This window comes from Engraulis encrasicolus, chromosome 1 (assembly GCF_034702125.1).
Source record: "Engraulis encrasicolus isolate BLACKSEA-1 chromosome 1, IST_EnEncr_1.0, whole genome shotgun sequence".
Classification (NCBI taxonomy): Eukaryota; Metazoa; Chordata; class Actinopteri; order Clupeiformes; family Engraulidae; genus Engraulis; species Engraulis encrasicolus.
In genome coordinates, this window is record NC_085857.1 from 14,929,277 (window position 1) to 14,950,317 (window position 21,041).

Below are 21,041 nucleotides of genomic sequence, written 5' to 3' on the forward strand. Positions count from 1 at the left end.
AGTGTAAAGGAAAACATCAACACCTCAGGGCCTGCTGTTGAGGATGTGAATTCTCCATCAGGTTCTTACTTTGTAATTTCTTTCCCCAATGTTGTTTGCATTACAAGTTGAAAAACAAAAAACTCCAACTGACACTGTCGAACCAGGAACTCCTGGGTCATATTATACAGATAAACGGTACAGTACAGTACAGTACAAACAGTACAGTACATAAACAGTATATTAAGTATATCATACTGTATCTGTATTATATGACCCTGTGTGTGTCATCCATAACAGCCACTGCTGCTGTTGATGATGAAACGGGCAGAAACTGGGTCATTGGGTTGAACCAGGAACTCCTGGGTCATATTGTACTAACGTACAGCAAGTTGTGTAGTAAGTAGTAGAGTGTGGCTCGGGCCGTTTTTTTCTGTCCGAGCCCGGCCCTCAGCCGACAGAAAAGTGATCAACCCCGACCCGAGCCCGAGACTAATTAAAATGTTTGTGTCCGAACCCGTCCGAAGCCCGAGACCACTGTAATAGCAACAGAACCTGTGCGCAAGCAAGATTTTCTATGTGGGCTCCTCCATACTCAAAATAGCACGTGATAAATAGCCAGGATAGGCAAAGACGTTAGGATGAGGCAATTTGCAGTAGCCTAATTTAGTTACGCACGCATAGTAGGCCTAAGTAGGCTATAAACACACACACACACACACACACACACACGCACGCACGCGCGCGCGCACGCACACGCACACACACACACACACACATGTGACAGCGCACCTTATGTTTCTTTCGGTTAGACTATCCAGAGATGTTGGGTGCGGTGATCAAATGCATGGGAGGGGCGTGAGAGGATAAGAAAGGCGAAAACTAACGAATACGTTTTGGATGCAGTCAGCACGGCTATCAACGCATTTGTTACGTTACTGTTAGTGCAAATAAATCCCCGCGAGCCCTGTGAAGCTGCCGCTCTTTGTCGTTAAGAAGGATGGGCTACAAGTTAACCCCGAAGAACAGTAGCCTGTTCGGCCCTCCAAGAGAATGTCATTTCCCTTGATGTCCATGCGGTCATTAGGCTATAAATGAGGAAAAGTTGCACGCGCATAGTTACAACTGTACAGTAAAGGTGACAACAAAAGAACCTACGTGAAGGACATGACATGTCACAGCGGACAAAATAACAGGAAACTTATCCGCCCCTACCTTAGAATACTCCACGTAGCGTGTGTGTCTTCTTAGTTATCCATATTATGCTCCTTGCTAGCCCATGGTGGAAATGTAATCCTGGCGACCAATGCAGTGACAAACTTCGTAATTTTATGTTCAATATTCAAGACAGCCTCGAAGGCATGCTAAAACATGGCCTACACTAGGGCTACAACAAAAGACCATGCGCTCACTGACAACTGTTGATTTGGCGCTTATTAAGAAAGCAAGTTGTCTCGGCTGACTCGGAGTGAGCGTCCATGTTGCCACTGGTAACTGGCGGGTGCATACAGCCAATAATAATCACTTGCAGGAGTAGCCTACCAACATTTTCATTTATGCATATTCAATTACTTATTTTTTTAATCACAAAACTGCCGTTTGCATGAACTGAAATGTTTCCTCTGGTTGCTTACAATTTTCACAATGTCTGTTTGCTTCAAGCCCGAGTCCGACCCGAGTCCGACAGATATTCTATTTTTTTGTCCTAGTCCGGCCCGGCCCGTCGGGTTCCAACCAGGCCCCTCGGGTTTCGGTCGGGTTGCCATGCTCTAGTAAGTAGAGATGCACCGGATCCTGATTTTTAGGATCCTACCGGATACCGGATCCACTTCTTAAGATCCTGCCATATCCGGATACCGTATCCTACGAAATGGTTGAAACACATAGCCAACTCGCACACATGGACCCTTTTTATTACGTTGGCACAAACTATTTTTAAGGCTCATTGGCTTACTGCCACACTAGCAACGGCCGCTTCCAAAGGGCTTTCACTCCATGCAGCGATTGGGGTTGTGAAAGACTGACTGAAAAGCCTAGGCTACGTAAAAAGTGGAGATGCCCCAGATCCTGATTTTTAGGTAACTGCCGGATACCGGATCCACTGCTTAAGATCCTGCCGGATCCGGATAGTCTGAAAAACACTATTATCCTGCCGGATCCGGAACCGGATCTTGGATCCTGTACATCTCTAGTAGTAAGTATATTATAGGCCTACTTGTATTACTGTATATGACACTGTGTGTGTGATCCATAACAGCCACTGCTGGTGTCCATGATGAAGTGGGCGGGAAGGAGTTCTCCCGGACACGGCAGTTGAGTGAGTCGAACCAGGAACTCCTGGAGAAGGTGAAGGAGACTCTGGATCGGGAGTGGGGCAGGCGAGAGGCCATAGCCATGGACAGAGCATGGGCCTTATTCTTGGAAATGAGTACAATGCATGGTAAATGAGAGCTGTGTGTGTGTGTGCGTGTGCGTGTGCGTGTGTGTGTGTTGACCATTTTCCACCAAACATTTCATTGGCCATTCGAGGCAGACTGTGGAGTTCTTCAGATGCACATTCCAAATGTGTGTGTGTGTGTGTGTGTGTGTGTGTGTGTGTGTGTGTGTGTGTGTGTGTGTGTGTGTGTTGACCATTTTCCATAAAAACATTTCATTGGCCATTCGAGGCAGACTGTGGAGTTCTTCAGATGCACATTCCAAATGTGTGTGTGTGTTTGGTGTTTGTGTGTGTGCGTGCGTGCGCGGGTGCGTGTGCAGGACTGCTGACAGCTTTGGTCGGGCCGAGGAAAAAGTCATATGAAAGTGAATGAGTGAGTGTGTTATGGCATGTGAGCTGATCACACTACTAAAAACATCTGTTGTAACTCCACTCTACCTATTATATGTTGCATTATATTTGTGAATTTTTAAAAACATTTTTTTTTTTTTTTAACCAAAAATGACAGGTGTACAATCTGAACCAGATGAAAGGGAAATTCAACGAGCAAGAAACAAAGTTTTGGCTTGGAATGATAACCAACCAGGATCTTCATCTGGATTTGGTTCAGAGAACAATCAAGACCAATGTATGGGGCAGGCATTCCAAAGGTACTAAATGTGAAGAGTGTCAGTCATTCAGGTCATGCAGGAAATCCAGGAGCGTTTTTTAGTTACAAACAACTGGACCTCCTCCTGAAGCTTACAGATGATTCGTTCTTCATCTAAGAAAAGAAGGTTCAATGTAAGAAACTAGTAATATAGTAGGTTATTTGGAGCGAGACTTCTTCAAGTTCCAAGACAAAGTTCAATAGCTTATAACGGAAACCTTTTTTTCTGTGTATCTAACCGTGGCAAAATAGGCGATGACATGCAACAATAGAATCTATGATCAGTGGAAGAAGGTCATGTTTTTTGGGGAGGGGGGAAACCATGGCCTAATGGTTAGCAAGGTGCTCTGAAGATCAGAGGGTTGAAGGTTCAAATACTACCCTTACCTCGCACTACACTTCCATCCATTGCTCCTTGGCTGGTTATCACCAGACCAAATCACAAGTGAGATAAGATCTGGAGACCTCCCTACTGTAAATCCCCCAGGGCAGGGGTAGGCAATTAGCGGCCCGGGGGGCCAATCTGGCCCGCCAACAATAATATTTGACCCCTGAGATGTAGCGCATAGCAGTGCAGTGCAGTGAGTGCAGTCAAATTAGGTTCCACGCCTCTTTGTTTGTCCATTCGGTATCAACTTTTGGTTCCATGACTTTTGACAACGAGATTTTGCATTGATAGCTAGCAGTCTTCAGCCAATGAAACATAACAGTAAAAATAATGAAAAATAACAGTAAACAATTGACAATTGTATGGGCTACATTAGCTATGGCAGGTTGCTAAGGCAGGTCGCCATTTTCATGAGAGAGACGACAGGAGATGCAGCAGTCAGCATATTGTCGGTATGGGGAGGAAGTAATATATTAGATTAAAATCAAAGAAAACTATGTCCATGGCCAGCCCGCGATGCCCTTGTCAGAAAAAAAAATCGTCCTGTGTCCAAACCTAATTGCCTACCCCTGTGTGTGGTTTACGATTGACGAAGGCTGTTTATTGTATGAATGTGTATCAATTGGCATATGTAGCCATAGCCAATTTATAGTATCTATTCAAACAAACTGCAGTCATCGCCTTCCCACGCCTCCCTGCTCTCTGATTGGAGAGAGACAGGGACCGTGATCTGGTAGGCTACCCTCGCTGAGGGTAGACTCCATGTCTTTCAGATCGGAACGATTGTGCAAAGCAGCATGGGATTTCCCAGGCTACAATGCTCTAGGGACTGTAACCAATTACCTCCAAATAACTGTAGGTTACTTTAGTTAATCAACTAAGTGCAATGTAATGTAATGTTTTAGGTAGGCCTAGGTTTTAGTCATTCAGAACATTCCAGTTGGCTGCCACCAAAACACATCATTACCATAACATTAATTCAAATATAACTTAACCTCTGACGCTCCAAAATACTTCAGCCATCTATTTACGCTTTCTGCTCTATGCAAATGCCATTCCTTCTGCCGGGTTTGCTGTGTTTGGTGTGTACACACAGATAAAGTAGTGGGGACTGTGGCCTATTGGTTAAAGAGATGGGCTTTAGGTCAGAGAGTTGCAGGTTCAAGTCTCACCCTTCCACTCCTACCGCTCTCCATGGCTGAGGTGGTTGCTCTTACGCAAGCCCATATTGCTCCACGGCCTGTAATGTAATATCATGTAATGTATTATAGGTATAGCATTAGTCTGCAGGTGATCAGCTGAGTAGTAAACATGTGGTAAATATGTGTTCTCCTCAGTGAGTGAAGAATCCTTGTTGGAGGGCTGTGGCCAATGGAGGCTGAAAGGACTGATGCTGCATTCCAGTCCCAATCCATCCTAGTGGGAGATCGCACTTATCCAACCTACTACTACGAAAAATGCTGTGGAACGCCAGTCGAAGTGGGAGCTCCAACTAGCAAAGTCGGGGGTACTCGCACTACTCCCACCTCAACAAATCGAAGTCGGAAGATAATGGCGGCACCCATGGAGCCGTTATTTAAAATGTCAATAAATAAGTGAAACTTAATTGTTCTTGTGGGCAGCCGTTCCAAACACAGCCATTTTAACTCAGCATATTCTTCATGTTATTACATCATACTGTGTCAATGTCAATGCAACATATGACAGAATACTTTATGGCTCTTTTGGCTCGTATCAAAACCCCTCGCTGAAAGTCAGAACCGCAGCATTTGCATTTGCAGCATTTGCATTTAGTTGTAGAACGCCCACTTCAACTGTCAGGAATGGGAACTGAAATATCCAGGATAAGTGCGATCTCCTACTAATATGGATTGTGTCTGGAATGGGCCATGATACCCCAAGATCCTTCAGCAAAGCAACATGGATTACTACCAGGAAATACTACGTTGACCAGCTACATTGTCAACTGGTTTTGGCCTCATGAGCCACCAATCAGAGTGTTAGTCCGTGGTCCACTTTGTGTATGTACTGTATATTTTTAGTCGTTAAACTGCATAGCAAGTCATGGACCACCATCAATACTGCCACAGACCACTAGGACCACCATCAATACTGCCACAGACCACCAGTCCAGCAGTGGGCTACGGACCACCATCAATACTGCCACAGATCACCAGCGGCCTACGGACCACCATCAATACTGCCACAGACCACCTAGTCTTCCATGGGCACTACTTTGGTATGCTGATCGTAGTCCTTAACAGGTTTAGGGTAGGTCAAATTGTGACCGTGGGTTGGCGGAGTCAAGTCAAACGGATTATTGACTTTCTAAAAAAAATGATGGTTCAGGATGCACTGTATAGTTTATGACGGATGTTTGCTGCCTTATTTCACTCAAGGAAAATTTGCTGTTCCCTTTTCGACCATGCTGTTACATTTGTGAGCCATTGCCTGTTGATTTGTCCTCGTAGAATTGATGAGCACCACCCTCTAACAGAACAGAGCCGTAACTCTCACGCTATGATGTATACTGTAGATGTTGGGCTGTAAATAGTTTTGTTTTATCTCTTTAGATAGATCATGTGTAGGCTACATAAGATAGATGTGTACTGTATGTTTACAGTCATAGCGGCACATTAAATTATGGCTACAGGACATGTACTATAATGACAGTATGTTATCTGTAAATCTGTAAATATTGCGCAAGAATAAATGAACAAAATCACAAGTACCATTCCTCCTTAGTAAGCTAGAGGTGTGTGTGTGTGTGTGTGTGCATGCGTGCACGGTCATGCATGTGCGCTTACATTTGTGTATAAATTCCAATGGCCAATGGGTGCCTCATTGTCTGCATTCATGTCTTATCTTCACTGCAACAGGACATGGAGGTGAGGCGTTTCAGACGAGGCGAACACCAAATTTGCACTTTTGCACTTTAAGCTCTACTGCATTTGCTACTTAAAGTAGGCTACAAAAAGTGCAAGTCTGGTATGTTAGCCCTGAATGCATTGACGAAAGGACCATTTCTGGTTTCAATGAGGGACGAATCTAATCTGTAGGTTGACTGAGGAAATCTACATGGTGTCCCCAAAGGGCTTTAAGGAAAGCCTAGAGTCACCCCTTTAACATGACACCAAACATGACAATATAAAATGTTCCCTTATGTCCAATGTAGATGATTATCTATGACAATGCTCTGCTTGATTTACATACTTTTTTCCTCAACCTTTGTTTACATTATGTGTAATAACTCACAACAGCTACTCTTGTTAGATGGCCATCATACATCATTGGACAGCTGAGATTCCAAGCTGTCAGAAAAGGTATGGTGGCCTGGCCTTTGCCACCTTTTTGGTAACAGTTTCCATGTCTTGAAGCCCTTGCTCACGTTCAAAATGCGGCTGTACTGACGTAATATTAGTTATCATAAATAGCCTGATAGGGCCTCTTTAAAAAGAAGCTTCACAGAACATAGCGTCTGCCCTATGGTCGGGGTAGTTATGGGGGGAACAAAAACAATTAAAGGCCCCATGCAGCCTTTTGTGTCCTTTTGAAATGTATGGGATGCAAAGAATGGACTATACATACCAAAGGAGAGTGAATAAATAATCGGTAACACTTTACTATTAGCACTAATACATACAATGTCCCTGTATTAGTAACTTGTAAGGCATGTACAAAGCAAAATCAAACATTGTTCATGCACAATAAGGGATTTATTACCAATTTAACGTTAGGTGCTATTTCCATGTAGCAGGATATTTTTTAGCAGGGTATTTTTTTCTCCTTTTGAGGTGTAAACGCAACATGTGGATAAAAATAAATCCTCCATTGTAACAAATGCATTTCACTCAACAGGATATTTTTTCTCCTGCTTTTTATACCTGGATTTTAAATATCTGCTACGTGGAAACGGAAGGCCAAAACCGATGAAAAAACCAATGCAACCTGGAGAAAAAGATATCCACATATAAAAATATCCAGCTAGCACTTGCCTTACAAGTTACTTCTGAAGGCATTAACATTGTATGTATTAGTGCTAATACATGTATCCCTAAAATAAAGTGTTACCAACTAATCTTACCGGCATGTCCTAACCAACTGGAAGAAGGATGTCTGCACTTCAGCCTCTGTGGTGCTCACTGTTGAGGACATCAGAATCTAAACAAACTGAGCTCCCTCTCATCAACGTAACCCAGTGTACTTTTTAGATTAAAAAAAAGAATATTTTGGCACTCAAAGTGACTGACATTTCAATGCACCTGCATATTCCTCATAGTCGAACCGCACTGGTAGAGAAAATTAAAGACAATATCCCTCCCTTCTGCATAAGCATTTGTTGTTCATTTGGGGTGGGTGTATGCAGTAATTAGAATCTTCAAAAGAGTAAGAGTACGCACATGCCACCTCTCTGAGGCCAGGTGCAGGACAAAGGAGTATCTGGTAGTGGAAAGAGTAGAGGTCCGCACACTCTAACTCCGCTTTGAACATTTATTCAGGTCATACGTTTCGACCCAACGTTGTATGACCTGAATACAGTAGTGGTGTGGATCGGCACTGCCGTCGCGATCCGATTCGATCACGATTCGGGAGGTAGCGATTCAATTCGATTTGATTCGATCCGATCCGATCTGATTCAATTCTACAATGCATTGCAATGCATTACATTTCTACTGAAAGCAAAGCAAATGTTTAACCCCTTAGCGCAGCACCTATGTTATAACCTTACTGTCACCAAAATTGTAATGTCTATGTCTTAATCTGCTAAGGCTCTCGACACTGTCATAGCAATGTTGTTATGATGTAGTTGAGTATGTTCAACAAATAGTGAATAGGCCCGCCGGCGACCCCATCTGCACTAAGAGGCTAATCAGTCATGATGAGGCAATACAAGTAGTCAGATACTGAGCAACAATTTATTGGCTGTTTTCTGTATCAGTCTGTATCAGTCTTGCAATGCTTTGAAGTGCTTTTATTTAATTTAACATTCATTTGCTCCCGAAATATCCATGGAAGTAATTGAAACTTAAAAAAATTGCCGGATTGATTCTGGAACTTGCCGGATCGATTCTGGATCGTCCATGCCCCGCATCGATTCGGATCGCCACCACTACTGAATACATTTTCAAAGCGGAACTACAGTGTGCAAACTTCTACTCTTTCCACTGTATGCAGTAATTAACCAGTAACGGCGCTTAACTCATTTTAGCCTGATAACTTGTATATTTTGTGTGACCCACCTTTGGTGCTTGGAGTGACATATCCGCTGCATTCAGGCTCTTGAGATTTTAGCTTTTTTTTTAAAATAAAAATGTGGGTATGTTACAGCTGAATGAACACATTCTAATGCAAGATGATGGTCTTAGGGTTTAAATGCATGTTTATTTCATGTTTTTATGTGCATCAGAGGCTGAGATATTCAAGTTTTTTTAGGCTGAGGGCAACTTTCCCAACAAGGGCTTAGGCATTCAGCAGGCATTTTTTGCAGGTGTTTTAGGCATCAATGGGTTAAGGTATACTTCTCATTTGTCATGTAAAATTTTAACTAAACGTGAACTAAAAGTGAAATTAACATTATGAGCCAAAGATGACACACCCAAGAGGACCATTACCTCATCAAGGACATGCTTGTTTGCCGTTTCATCATTTGTTGCTTGCACTGCAGCATATTGCCACATTTCTTGGCTGGCAAGTTTTAAGAGAGGAAGGGAAGGTGTAGGCCTATGCATTGGACATGTAAGGCGCTCTCGGAAATGGTCCTGGAATCTTGAAACACCTGATGTGATGTCACTCCTCCTCCCACTTCATATTCTGTCATCTAGTTTCCGGCAGCATGTCATCGTGTTTTTCACGTTTTTCACAGACTGCCTGAACGCACCCAAAGACGGTTGATATTACACGTGCTTTGTCATTTTCTTTAAAACAACATCCATTTGAAGGGGACACAGGGACATGACCGAGGAAAAACAGAGAGGTAAGATACAAAGGGCAATAGCCTATGCTCTCTCCTACTCATGTGATTTTAACTATTCTGAGCTGTTTATTGTTTGTGAAATAGAGACTTTTGTTGTTAATGAAATAGTTACTCTCCTTCTTTGATGTATTTTAGCTTAGTCGAGATTGTTTGATGACTGATTAACCACATAACAATTTGGAACGCAATGAGAAAAAAAAAACTATTGGTGTTATTATGGTTAGTGCTGTGTGAAGAGTGCTGTGTGTGTCATACATCAAGACAGACTATTTTCATCATGATTGTATCACCACTTCTCATGAAACTCACTGATTTTTTACTTGAATTTCAACTAAAGATATAGATATCAATTTATTCAAGATGGAATGCAACGCAGAAGAACAAGACACATTGCAGGGAGAGGGGACTGCGGATGAAGAAGAGACAACTGAGGACTCCCACCATGACCAAAGACAACTGGCGTCGTGTTCACGGGACCAGCGATGGGAGGTGGATGAAGCAACAGAATGGGCCATGGGCGGAGGAATTGAGGAGGACATTATGTGCATGGACGTGCATGTCAAACTGAGCTCATGCAGGGCAGACAGCATGGCTGAATTCCTTGACTGTAAGTTTTAATAATATTTTCTTTCTATTGTACTGCATGAATCCAACTATTTTTGCTATTGCTGCTGGTGCATGTTTACTGTAAACTTGACTGGAGCTCAAATGGCAACGAATCATTGCCCAAAACTAATCATTTACACTAACAATTTACAATTGTGACACCTCATGAGACATTCATGAAAGATAACGGTTTTAAGTTGACATAACTTGTAACAAAAGTAGAATAATAATGTCGCGGTACAATTAATGTTTTAATCATTTCTTAATTGATGTTTTCTGTAATCAGTCAACTGTGAGTCATCTGTTCGCACATGAATTCAGGACCTCCATGAAGACATCTGCAATTACTACTGCCAACCATGGTAATTTTTCCCATTTTACGAAATCTTCTATCTCGTCTCTTATTCTTTCTCCCTAATTTTGTGTGAGATTTGTGCAATCTTTCCCAAAGGACGCTTTGAAGTGCAATACTCTGAAGTTAAGTTGTCTTTGGATTTTTATGTGCGTGTTATATCATTTACTTTATGACTTTTCTTCGGCAGGTTTATCACATGAAGCTCTCTCTCTCTCTCTCTAGGTCGTCCTCAGACGAGCCTTCTATCGTTGGGACTTCTCTAGGGTTGGCTTAAGGGTCCAGCATTCACTGCCATAAAGGGGAACGGACTCTACTGTCGCGTAGAAGAAGCTAAGTTTGATTTGACGGGGGAGATTGGAGTTCAACTTCTTTCAGCACAGTGCCTCCTGCTGTAGTAAGAGGTTGATGTTCTGGTGGAATGTTGTAGGTAAGCTGATGGGCCTGATATGGAATGTTGTGCATGACATGGCACATTCCAATGTCAAAGCGATAAGATGCGGAGTATGACTGCCCAGAGAAGAGTAGACACAGAGATAAAATAGGAAGGATAAAAATGTAAAATGCCTTAGATCAGGGATGGGCAACTGGAGGCCCGGGGGCCACATGCGGCCCACCTCCTCACTCAGTGTGGCCTGAAGACAAAACAGTAATTAACAAAAAAAAAGAGTATTTTTTTAACCACTTATGAATTAATCTGTTGTATTTATACTGTTGGCCAATATAGAACACTCCTATTCCTTCTAAACAATATTGACATTCAGTTAGCAGCCAACACTGTCCCACAATCTCTCTCTCTCTTTTTTTTAATTGCAGTCAAATCCGTGGTCATGTGGCCCTCCGATGGTGGCTATCAAAAAATGGGGGCCCCCTTATCATGAAAGTTCCCCAAAGTTGCCTGTCTTAGATAGACAATGAAGGGTGAGGGGGGTGTAATGATCTGAAAAGCTGTTTTGCTCATATAGGTTAAATATAACATATAACAATCTGTGTTTTCACAAACCCTGTTTTTTAAAACCCTTTTCATGCAGAGCCTATGTTATAGCTTTGTCACCAAAATGATAATGACCTGTGTGTTGACCATGTCAGTCACTTAAGACTTTTGGCAATGTCATAGCAATGTTGTTATGGTGCAGTTGAGCTTTTCCAGAAAAAGTGAATAATCCCGTTTGCAATCCCATGATGCATGCATGCATGATGGAGCTGGGACAGACTGAGGTCCTTTGAGGAAAGTTTTCATTAGATTTGTTTAAGTAATGATAAAAACCACTAGCAATCAATGATTGAACAACTTAGAAAATAAACATAAGGCATCCGTTACTCCTCCATAATGAAGTACACTACAATGCTGTGAGAAAGTCATATGTGTTGTTAACATGAAGAATTGTTATGTTATTGTATAAACAACGTTGTCTTCCATGTAGCAGTTTAGGAGTACTGTAAGTCTAAAGATACTAAGCTATTAAACTGAAAATATTTAGGTCCATTACATATTAGTGTGGCCTACATGTTTCTGCTTGTTGTGTCTCGCTCAAGTTTTCGTTTGGTTACAGCAGTGAGTGTTGTCATACAGTGAATTATGAAGATGTGTCATTTTGACATTTTTTACTTTGTCATTTAAAATAAAGAGCATCCATGATGCACTATTTTATTGTCTCAGTCTTAATATATGCATGTATCAAGCTGTAAACACTGTACGTACATAAGGGAACAAGTGCATGTTGTGTAACTAACACTGTATTACAATCACCTTGACTGTTTGTGAATAGTATGCTTTCCAGCCAACTGTGATGTTATCATGAGTTGCATTTTCGGAATATTACCAAACCTAGTAGTGCAGGTGTCACCAACGTTGTGCCCGCGGGCTCCAGGTAGCCCTCCAGGAGCTTCTGAGGTGCCCACCAAGGATGTTAATAAACAGTGACGACTACCAGATTTTAGTCACAGTTAATTAACGCTTTTCTTGATTTAAATATGAGATTATTTATTCTTTATAACCTATAGCCTCAGTAAATTATCATTCAATAACAGTGTGATTGGAGAATGATGCCAAGACATCAGTAGGGAATTTTGAACAAAAGTAGCCCTTGAGTAGCCCTTGGTAGTCCTCGGGTAGCCCTTGGTAGTCCTCGGACCCAGAAAGGTTGGGGACCCCTGTAGTAGTGTGTTCTGTTATCTTTTCACCATACCACACAGCTTAGGTAAAAATCTATGTCCACAACACCATGTTTACAGCTTTTATGTTTCAACCTGCAATTATATACAGCAGCGATTTTCAACTGGTTCTAGACCTTCCATTCAGCTTGAGCAGTAGTTTGCAGCCCGCTGAGTTTGACCCATTTTAGCCTGATACTGCATATGCATTGTTTAACCTTTGACCTGGAGGGGTCTTGAGATTTGAGCTTTTTTAAATTTTAAAATATGGGTAGGTTAGAACTGAATGAAGACATTCTAATACAGAGTCTGAGATGTTTAGCTTGTAATAGGCAGCGGGCACCTTTTCCTTAAAAGGGATTAGGCATTCAGCAGGCATTTTTTGCAGGTGGGTTAAGTATCTGTAGTAGTTCAACTGCATAACAACTCACGGATCACCAGCAATATTGCCACAGATGATTGAAAACCCCTCATATACAGCATCTTCACTGCACTGAATTAAATTGAATGAAAGGGTTTCAGTTGCGGGTGAATAGTACACATAAGAAACTTAATGACATGTAATCTCTTCATCAAACCACACAGCATGGATTCAAAAAACCCACATTCACACCACCGTGATGTTAACAACTTTTTATTTTTCAACCTGCAATTATTTACAGTATCTGTACTGCACACGTGATGATGGTGAGTTGAACGTGGGTCTTGTTTTCAGCATCTAGTTGCGGGCGACGGTCTGGTCGATCCAGCCACGCAGGTAGGAGACGCGGGCGTACACGGCGGGGGTGCGCGTGTTGCAGTTGCTGGTTCCCCAGGAGACGATACCGACCTGAGACCAAACATTGCCGCTCTCGCACACCAGAGGGCCACCAGAGTCACCCTGACGATGGGGAGAGAGAGAGAGAGAGAGAGAGAGAGAGAGAGAGAGATAGAACATAATGGTTATAAGTAAATGAAGGATGAATCACCGCACACTGGTATCTTTGCTGGTAGCTACTCTTACTGCACATCACCAGCACCTGGACAGTGGTTGTGCACAGGGACGTTACTTTGAGCACTATAATGGTTATAAGGGGTGCATCGCAATATGTGACCTTGCCTCCTCCACTTGCACTTGTCTCCTCGCCCCGCCTCCTGGCCCCTCCTCCGTGGAGAAAACGATAAAGTTTCCCAGCTGTCAGCCTAGCCACAACAACTTTTGAGGGACTGTTTTTCATTCACCATAACAATTGCAAACGAAACTCTACAATTGAGCTTTTGCAAGATATTGAAATATAATGCTGTTGTCAGTGATGTCATCATGACGAGAAGCGAGTGGAGGAGGCAAGTGGAGGAGGCAAGGTCCCATATTAAGATGCACTCAAGGTTTCACAAATCCTGTCATTTTTTAGACAGAGAGAGAATGAGGGGTTAACATCAGGTAATAGTCCAAGAATGGCAGTAAACATGATATCTGCAGCCAGGTGAACTCAATAACTGGATATGCAGGTTACACATTTCTGTTTGTTAGATGATGTATGATAACACTGTGTGTGTGTGTGTGTGTGTGTGTGTGTGTGTGTGTGTGTGTGTGTGTGTGTGTGTGTGTGTGTGTGTGTGTGTGTGTGTGTGTGTGTGTGTCTGTGTGTGTGTGTGTGTGTGTGTGTGTGTGTGTGTGTGTGTGTGTGTGTGTGTGCAGGGCCACTGGCAGCTTTAGCTGGGCCCAGAACAAAGTCATCTGAAAGGGCCCCAAATCTAGTACTAAGAACGTACTGAGGTCCCTGGGCCCGGGACAAGTGACCCCTTTGTCCCCCCCTGTCAGCTTCCCTGTGTGTGTGTGTGTGTGTGTGTGTGTGTGTGTGTGTGTGTGTGTGTGTGTGTGTGTGTGTGTGTGTGTGTGTGTGTGTGTGTGTGTGTGTGTGTGTGTGTGTGTGTGTGTGTGTGTGTGTGTGTGTGAATACTACTGTATAAGCAGTGTATCTCTGTGTGTGTATGTGTGAGTGAGTGCGTTTGTGTGTGTGTAACGGAGGCCAACTAGTACAGTAGAGTGTGGCATGGATGGAACGTTAGTAAACCTCCCTCCCAAAGCCTCAAACAGCATCAGCAGAGAGAGTAGAGAGAGAGAGGTTCCATTGGCCCATTGTTTTCGGGTTCTATAATTGGGGGGGAAATTCCCCTTTAGGCAGACCTAGGCAGACCTGAGGACTGTTCTATTCAATGCTAGGAGCATTATGACACGCCCCTTTAGGCAGACCGGAACCTGGTCACGTTAAGTGCCCATAGAAACCTATTATGTTGGCATATCTCTATTAAAGAATCTCTGGTANCAGTAGCACTGGGCTATCCGACTGGTCCTTTAGTCCAGCGGTATTGTGCTGTGCCTCCCATGGCCAAACCGATGCGTCGACTAGGAGGTGGTGAGTTCGTGGCCCCGAGGGGGTGGGGGGCGAACTGCGCCGGAACACCTCGGTTACATGTGCATCCATTCCCTGTCTAATAATGTGTGTGAGCTGAGCGTGTGTGTGTGTGTGTGTGTGTGTGTGTGTGTGTGTGTGTGTGTGTGTGTGTGTGTGTGTGTGTGTGTGTGTGTGTGCATAGGTACATGTGTGTATGTGTGTGCGAGCGCGCGTGATGCGCGTGTGCATATGTGTGTTTATCCGTACCTGGCAGGAGGAGACGCCGGAGGCTCCAGCGCAGATCATGGCGTCGGTGATCCTGTTCTGTCCCCAGTAGTTCTTGCACTGAGCAGGGCTCAGCAGGGGCAGGGCAACCTGCTGCAGGATGTTGGGGCTTGCTACAAAACAGCAGAGAGGGAGAGAGTTAGCCTGATTATTATCAACTTTCAAATCTCTCAGGATGTTGGGGCTTGCTACACAACAGCAGACAGGGGGAGAGAATATCAGTAAACCAGTCAATATCAATGTTCGATTAAATGTTGTAGGATGTTGGGGGTCGCTACACAACAGCAGAGAGGGAGATAGTTAGCCTGATTATCATCAACTTTCAAATCTCTCAGGATGTTGGGGCTCGCTACAAAACAACAGAGAGGGGGAGAATATAAGTAAACCAGTCAATATCAATGTTCGATTAAATGTTGTAGGATGTTGGGGGTCGCTACACAACAGCAGAGAGGGAGATAGTTAGCCTGATTATCATCAACTTTCAAATCTCTCAGGATGTTGGGGCTCGCTACAAAACAGCAGAGAGGGGGAGAATATCAGTAAACCAGTCAATTAGGGATGCAAACGATTAATCGATGCGTTAATCGATTACAAAACATTAATCGCAATTAATCAACAATTAAACTGACAAGAGACCCAGGTGAAATGGGCATGTGAAGAGTGTGTGTGAAGAGAGGTGTGAATAGCGGGAATATTTAAATAACCTTTGGTATTTTATCTAAATGTTTAATATATTTTTTTAGATTTAGTAGTTTGTTTTCAAGGAACATTGAGATTTCGGGGGTAAAACGCCGCTTATCAATTAATTGTAAGTCGATCGATAAGGCTATCAACTAATGATTAATGAATTAATCGATAATTTGCATCCCTACAGTCAATATCAATGTTCGATTAAATGTTGTTGTAGGACGTTGGGGCTCGCTAGAAAACAGCAGACAGTAAAACAGTAGAGAGGAGAGGGGGTGAATGTCTGTAAACCAGACAATATCAATGTTCGATTAAATGATTTAGCCTGATGCTGCGTATATCAGTCGGTGTGTGTGCGCGCGAGCGTGCTTGAATGCATGTGTGTGTGTGCGTGTGCGTGTGTGTGTCTTCTCATCTCGGTGTGTGTTTTCTTACAGGTGGAGCCGGTCTTGCCCCAGCCGGTGTTAACACAGGTGGTGCCCGTGTGTGTGTATGTGTGTGTGTGCTTCCATCTCGGTGTGTGTGTGTGTGTGTGTGTGTGTGTGTGTGTTTTCTCACAGGTGGAGCCGGTCTTGCCCCAGTCAGTGGTAACACAGGTGGTGCCAGTGTGTGTGTGTGTGTGTCCATCTCGGTGTGTGTGTGTGTGTTTTCTTACAGGTGGAGCCGGACTTGCCCCAGCCGGTGGTGACGCAGGTGGTGCCCGTGTGTGTGTCTGTATATATATCTCTGTGTGTGTGTCCATCTCGGTGTGTGTGTGTGTGTTTTCTTACAGGTGGAGCCGGTCTTGCCCCAGCCGGTGGTGACGCAGGTGGTGCCGGAGGGGATGGAGGTGGAGGAGGAGGCCAGGCAGACGGGGGAGACGCGCTGGGTCAGCTGGGCGGGGCTGGACAGCTTCAGCAGGGTCACGTCGTTGTTGAAGTTCTGGGAGTTGTAGTAGGGGTGGGAGATGGACTGGGGAACGAGCAGAGAGAGAGAGAGATTAAGGCATTTTTCTTATTCTATTCATATAGAAGTTCAGAGGGCAAACAGCGTTTGGGGGCGTTTGGGTGCGTTTGGGTGCAAACAGAGAGATATGGTGAATTCAGGTAAATTGTGCCACTTTGGGCCATTCACTTATATGAAAAAAGTGGCCCAATTTAAATGAATTCTCTAAACATTAAGGGACTTCAGGAATTATTATTATACGTAATTGTAGAATTATATTCATTTAATATCTGTATGGAAGTTATTGGAGTTGTAGTAGGGGTGGGAGATGGACTGGGGAACAGGCAGAGAGATATATGAAAGTGGCCCAACGTATATATTAAGGGACTTCAGGAATTATTATACATCATTTCAGAATTATATTCTTTTCATATAGAAGTTCTGGGAGTTGTAGTAGGGGTGGAAGATGGACTGGGGAGCAAACAGAGAGATATGGTGAATTCAGGTAAATTGGGCCACTTTGGGCCATTCACTTATATGAAAAAAGTGGCCCAATGAATTCCCCATATATTATGGGACTTCAGGAATCATTATACGTAATTGTAGAATGACATTCTTTTCATATTCTATTCATATGGAAGTTCTTGGAGTTGTAGGGGCTTCAGGTGAACTGGGGAACAAGCGGGAAAAGAAAGATTCTTAATGTCAGTTTAGAAGGTGTTTGAGTTGTATACGGGTTAGACATGGACTTAGGAACAAGCAGGGAAATATTCTACGGGACTTAAGGAGTTATTGTAGAACTAGAAATGCACTCAGAGAGTGCATACCTCTGCTAAGGAAGCCGTTTGATAGAACATTTGACTATGTTACACCATATTTTTGTGGAATAAACTGGAATGTCAAAATTCGCCATATCCTGCAATGGTGAAGAATCTTTTACAAAAAAAATCCTGGATCCGGATCGTGATCCAGATCACCACCAACATTTAATCACTTGTTCCTTTCATCATCCCCAACAACTCCACAACATTTCATCCAAATCTGTGCATAACTTTTTGATTTATTCTGCTGACAGACAAACAAACACAACAAGAAGGGAAAGTGGGATTCGAACCTACAGTCCTCTGATCTACAACCCATCTCCTTTACCACTATGGACATAATGTTGATGACTTATTTATGACTGTATCATGAAACTATTATGACACTGTAATGACATGCTTATGACACCGGCGTCAAGTAAAGTGTTACCCAATTAAATTATTTCCAGGGCACCTAGAGAAGGTGGGGTCTGTTTTAAAGATGGCTGCCTTCAATATAGGCCTAAAGTGCATGGGGAAATCCAGGTTTGTTTTCATAGGACGAATCTCTGAGGACTTTTACGGCCTTTGGATGAATTTGAAGTGGCCCCTCGAATGAAAAAGGTTCCCCACCCCTGTACTAGACCATGGCTGCCCCAATGTAATCTATACACAATAATCAGGAGGCCCGTCAGCGCTCGTTACCTTGGCGATCCTCATGACCTGGATGGGCTCAGCAGAGGAGCCGCGGTTGTGCTCTCCCAGGACAACAAGGTGGTAGCCAGCCCTGCAGGAGAGAAAGGGTTAAAAATGGTACAGAAAGGGTTAAAACACACACATGCACACATGCACATGCATGCACATGCATAGACATCTCTATGTCTCCGTCACACGTCTCACGTCTCTCTCACGCACGTTAAGTAAGGGTTAACGTTCGGCGAGAAGGTCGCTACCGTGGAATAGCAGCACGACAGAGAGAATCTTCTGTTCTCTCTGAAGTGCTGCTATTCCACAAAGCGACCGACTCGCCGAACGTTAACCCGCTTATTATATGGATATACTTAAATTATTCACACATGGCGGGGACATTTCTTTAGGCCTATTTAATGTTAAGTTTATTATAGTTTTTCATGTCAAAAGATTGTTGCTGCGCAAAACAAAACAGTGCCGTTGTGGAACACAGCTAGGCAACAGCTAGGTAGCCAGGACAACAGGTGTTGTCTATCACAGCAGCTGATTAGAGTCTTGTTGAAAAGTCGCTTTAGCAGTGAAAAGTCTTGTTGCCATTGACAGCGGTCTGATATAGACCAACCCGTCCGTTATCGAAAAATAACAGACGTGCGAACGTTGGGGAGCCCCATTGAAATGAATGGAGCATTCGACCGATGACGTCACACCATATAATAATCATCTACAACTTAACCATCTCTGACTACTAAGAAAAGAGCGATACAAAACATATGCATTATTTTCATGACAATGACGAGGAGGATGATTGTTGTTGTTGTTGTTGTTGTTGTTTACCTGACACGGCAGTGAGCAGCGGTCAGCACCCACCACTGGTTGATCAGAGAGCCTCCGCAGAAGTGGAATCCATTAGATTGCTACACGGAGGCAAACACGTATGAACATCACTGGACTCAATGTTCATAATTTTTCCTTTAAAGGGACACTGTGCAAGATTTTTAGTTCTTTATTTCTAGAATTCATGCTGCCCATTCACTAATGTAACCTTTTTCATGAATACTTACCACCACCATCAAATTCCAAATATTCATTATGATTTGGGGAAAGTTGCACTTTTCATACATTAAAAGGGGGATCTTCTCCATGGTCCGCCATTTTGAATTTCCATAAATAGACATTTTTAGCTGCAAAAATGCTTGAACTTGGGCCATGCTACAATATATTAGCTTATTACTTTGTAAACGTTCATGAAAAGATTGAATTTGGCAATAGGCAGCCCAGTTTCAATGAGCAGCATAATTGCAGTACCTTTTTTGACCATTTCCTGCACAGTGTACCTTTAAAAAATACAATTCATCAATGAAGTAAGAAGTTGGTTGGCATTGACTTCAAAGCATGGCAGATTTTCTAGACCTGTGAAAGGTGCAGTGTCTAAGATGGTGGCCAGAGTAGGTATTGCAACTATGCTGCCCATGTAAACTGTGCTGGCTACTGATACATTTGATCTTTTCATGAACATTTACGAAATAATAAACAAAATTTAGTAGTATGATCAAAGCACAGTAAATTTTGCAGTTAAACATTTACATTTCTGAAAATTCAAAATGGCGGACAATGGAGAAGATCCCCCTTTTCATGTATGAAAAATGCAATTTTCCCAGTCATAATGAATACTTAGAATTTGATGATGGTGGTGGTAAGTATTTCTGAAAAAGGTAACATTTGTGAATGGGCAGCAGGAATTCTGGAAATAAACTAATAAAAATATTACACAGTGCACCTTTAAGGCATGTCAATACATTAGGTTTGGCATGTTAATGTAAGGTGAAGAGAATGATTAATGACTAAAAAGGTGATGACTTACCTGCAGAGACACCTGCCAAGGCCAAGATCCAGACACGGCGTTCTCACCGTTGACGATCTTCTGGTAGCCGCTGACCTGAGGCCTGATGGCGGGCACACCACAGCCTGACCACAACACATACAGGTACGTGGTATTAGACACACTATAATCAGAGATTCTTTAAGTATATAGAGATATGCCAATGTAATAGGTTGCTATGGGCACCTAACATGACCAGGTTCCGGTCTGCCTAAAGGGGCGTGTCATAATACTCCTAGCATTGAATAGAACAGTCCTTAGGTCTGCCTAGGTCTGCCTAAAGGGGGATTCCCCCCCCTCCCCCTTGCAATAATAGAACCCGGAAACAATGGGCCAATGGAACCTCTCTCTCTCTACTCTCTCTGCTATAATGCTTCACCTATACGCAGTGGTGAAAGTAGGCAGGTGCGCACCGGTGTAGCGCAGCACGGGTATAACATTTACAGATGGTGTGCAGTACCGGTAAGAGAATAGGGTTAATGCTGGCCAAAAACACACATTTGAAAAGTAAAATTAAAGTAGAAAACATACAACTCCCCCATGCCATTTGAGACAAGTGTCCTATGAAGAGAATAGCTCAAAGTTACCCGAAATAGTCATGTATAGATCTACTCTGTAGCACACATATTTATTTACATTCACAAATGTAAAATATTTAATAAGAAAAAATCCTGCCCTGAAAAATATCCTACAGTTCAACAAATGGTGTAACATCATGTAAGATTAAGGTGGTACATAAAACAAGGAGCAATTTAATAAGACCACTTTCTCAAAAATCAACAATTTTGAGAGACGGTAGGCAGAGTAACTTACCCAGGGTGGACACCACAAGGGCGAAACAGCTGGCGATCAAGAGCATCAT

At 43.0% G+C, this 21,041-nt stretch overlaps 1 protein-coding gene and 1 long non-coding RNA gene across 3 annotated transcripts; one reads left to right on the plus strand and one right to left on the minus strand.

Annotated features, from left to right (window-relative positions):
- Window positions 1-9,855: 9,855 nt before the first annotated feature.
- LOC134450041 (uncharacterized) lies at window positions 9,856-11,240 on the plus strand. Of its 2 annotated transcripts, none has more exons than XR_010035013.1 (3): window positions 9,856-10,034; window positions 10,320-10,395; window positions 10,576-11,240. It is a non-coding gene; the product is annotated as an uncharacterized LOC134450041 (long non-coding RNA). The 2 variants fall into 2 exon arrangements; XR_010035002.1 differs by having other exon boundaries at window positions 10,611-11,240.
- A 1,983-nt stretch (window positions 11,241-13,223) lies between these two features.
- Window positions 13,224-21,041, minus strand: LOC134450167 (chymotrypsin-like protease CTRL-1). Its single transcript, XM_063200055.1, has 7 exons — window positions 20,993-21,041; window positions 20,162-20,265; window positions 19,135-19,214; window positions 18,316-18,397; window positions 16,657-16,837; window positions 15,182-15,312; window positions 13,224-13,419 (listed from the first exon to the last, which is right to left on the minus strand). The coding sequence occupies exons 1-7, from the start codon at window positions 21,039-21,041 to the stop codon at window positions 13,258-13,260; spliced, it is 789 nt and encodes a 262-aa protein (XP_063056125.1). The 3' UTR covers window positions 13,224-13,257.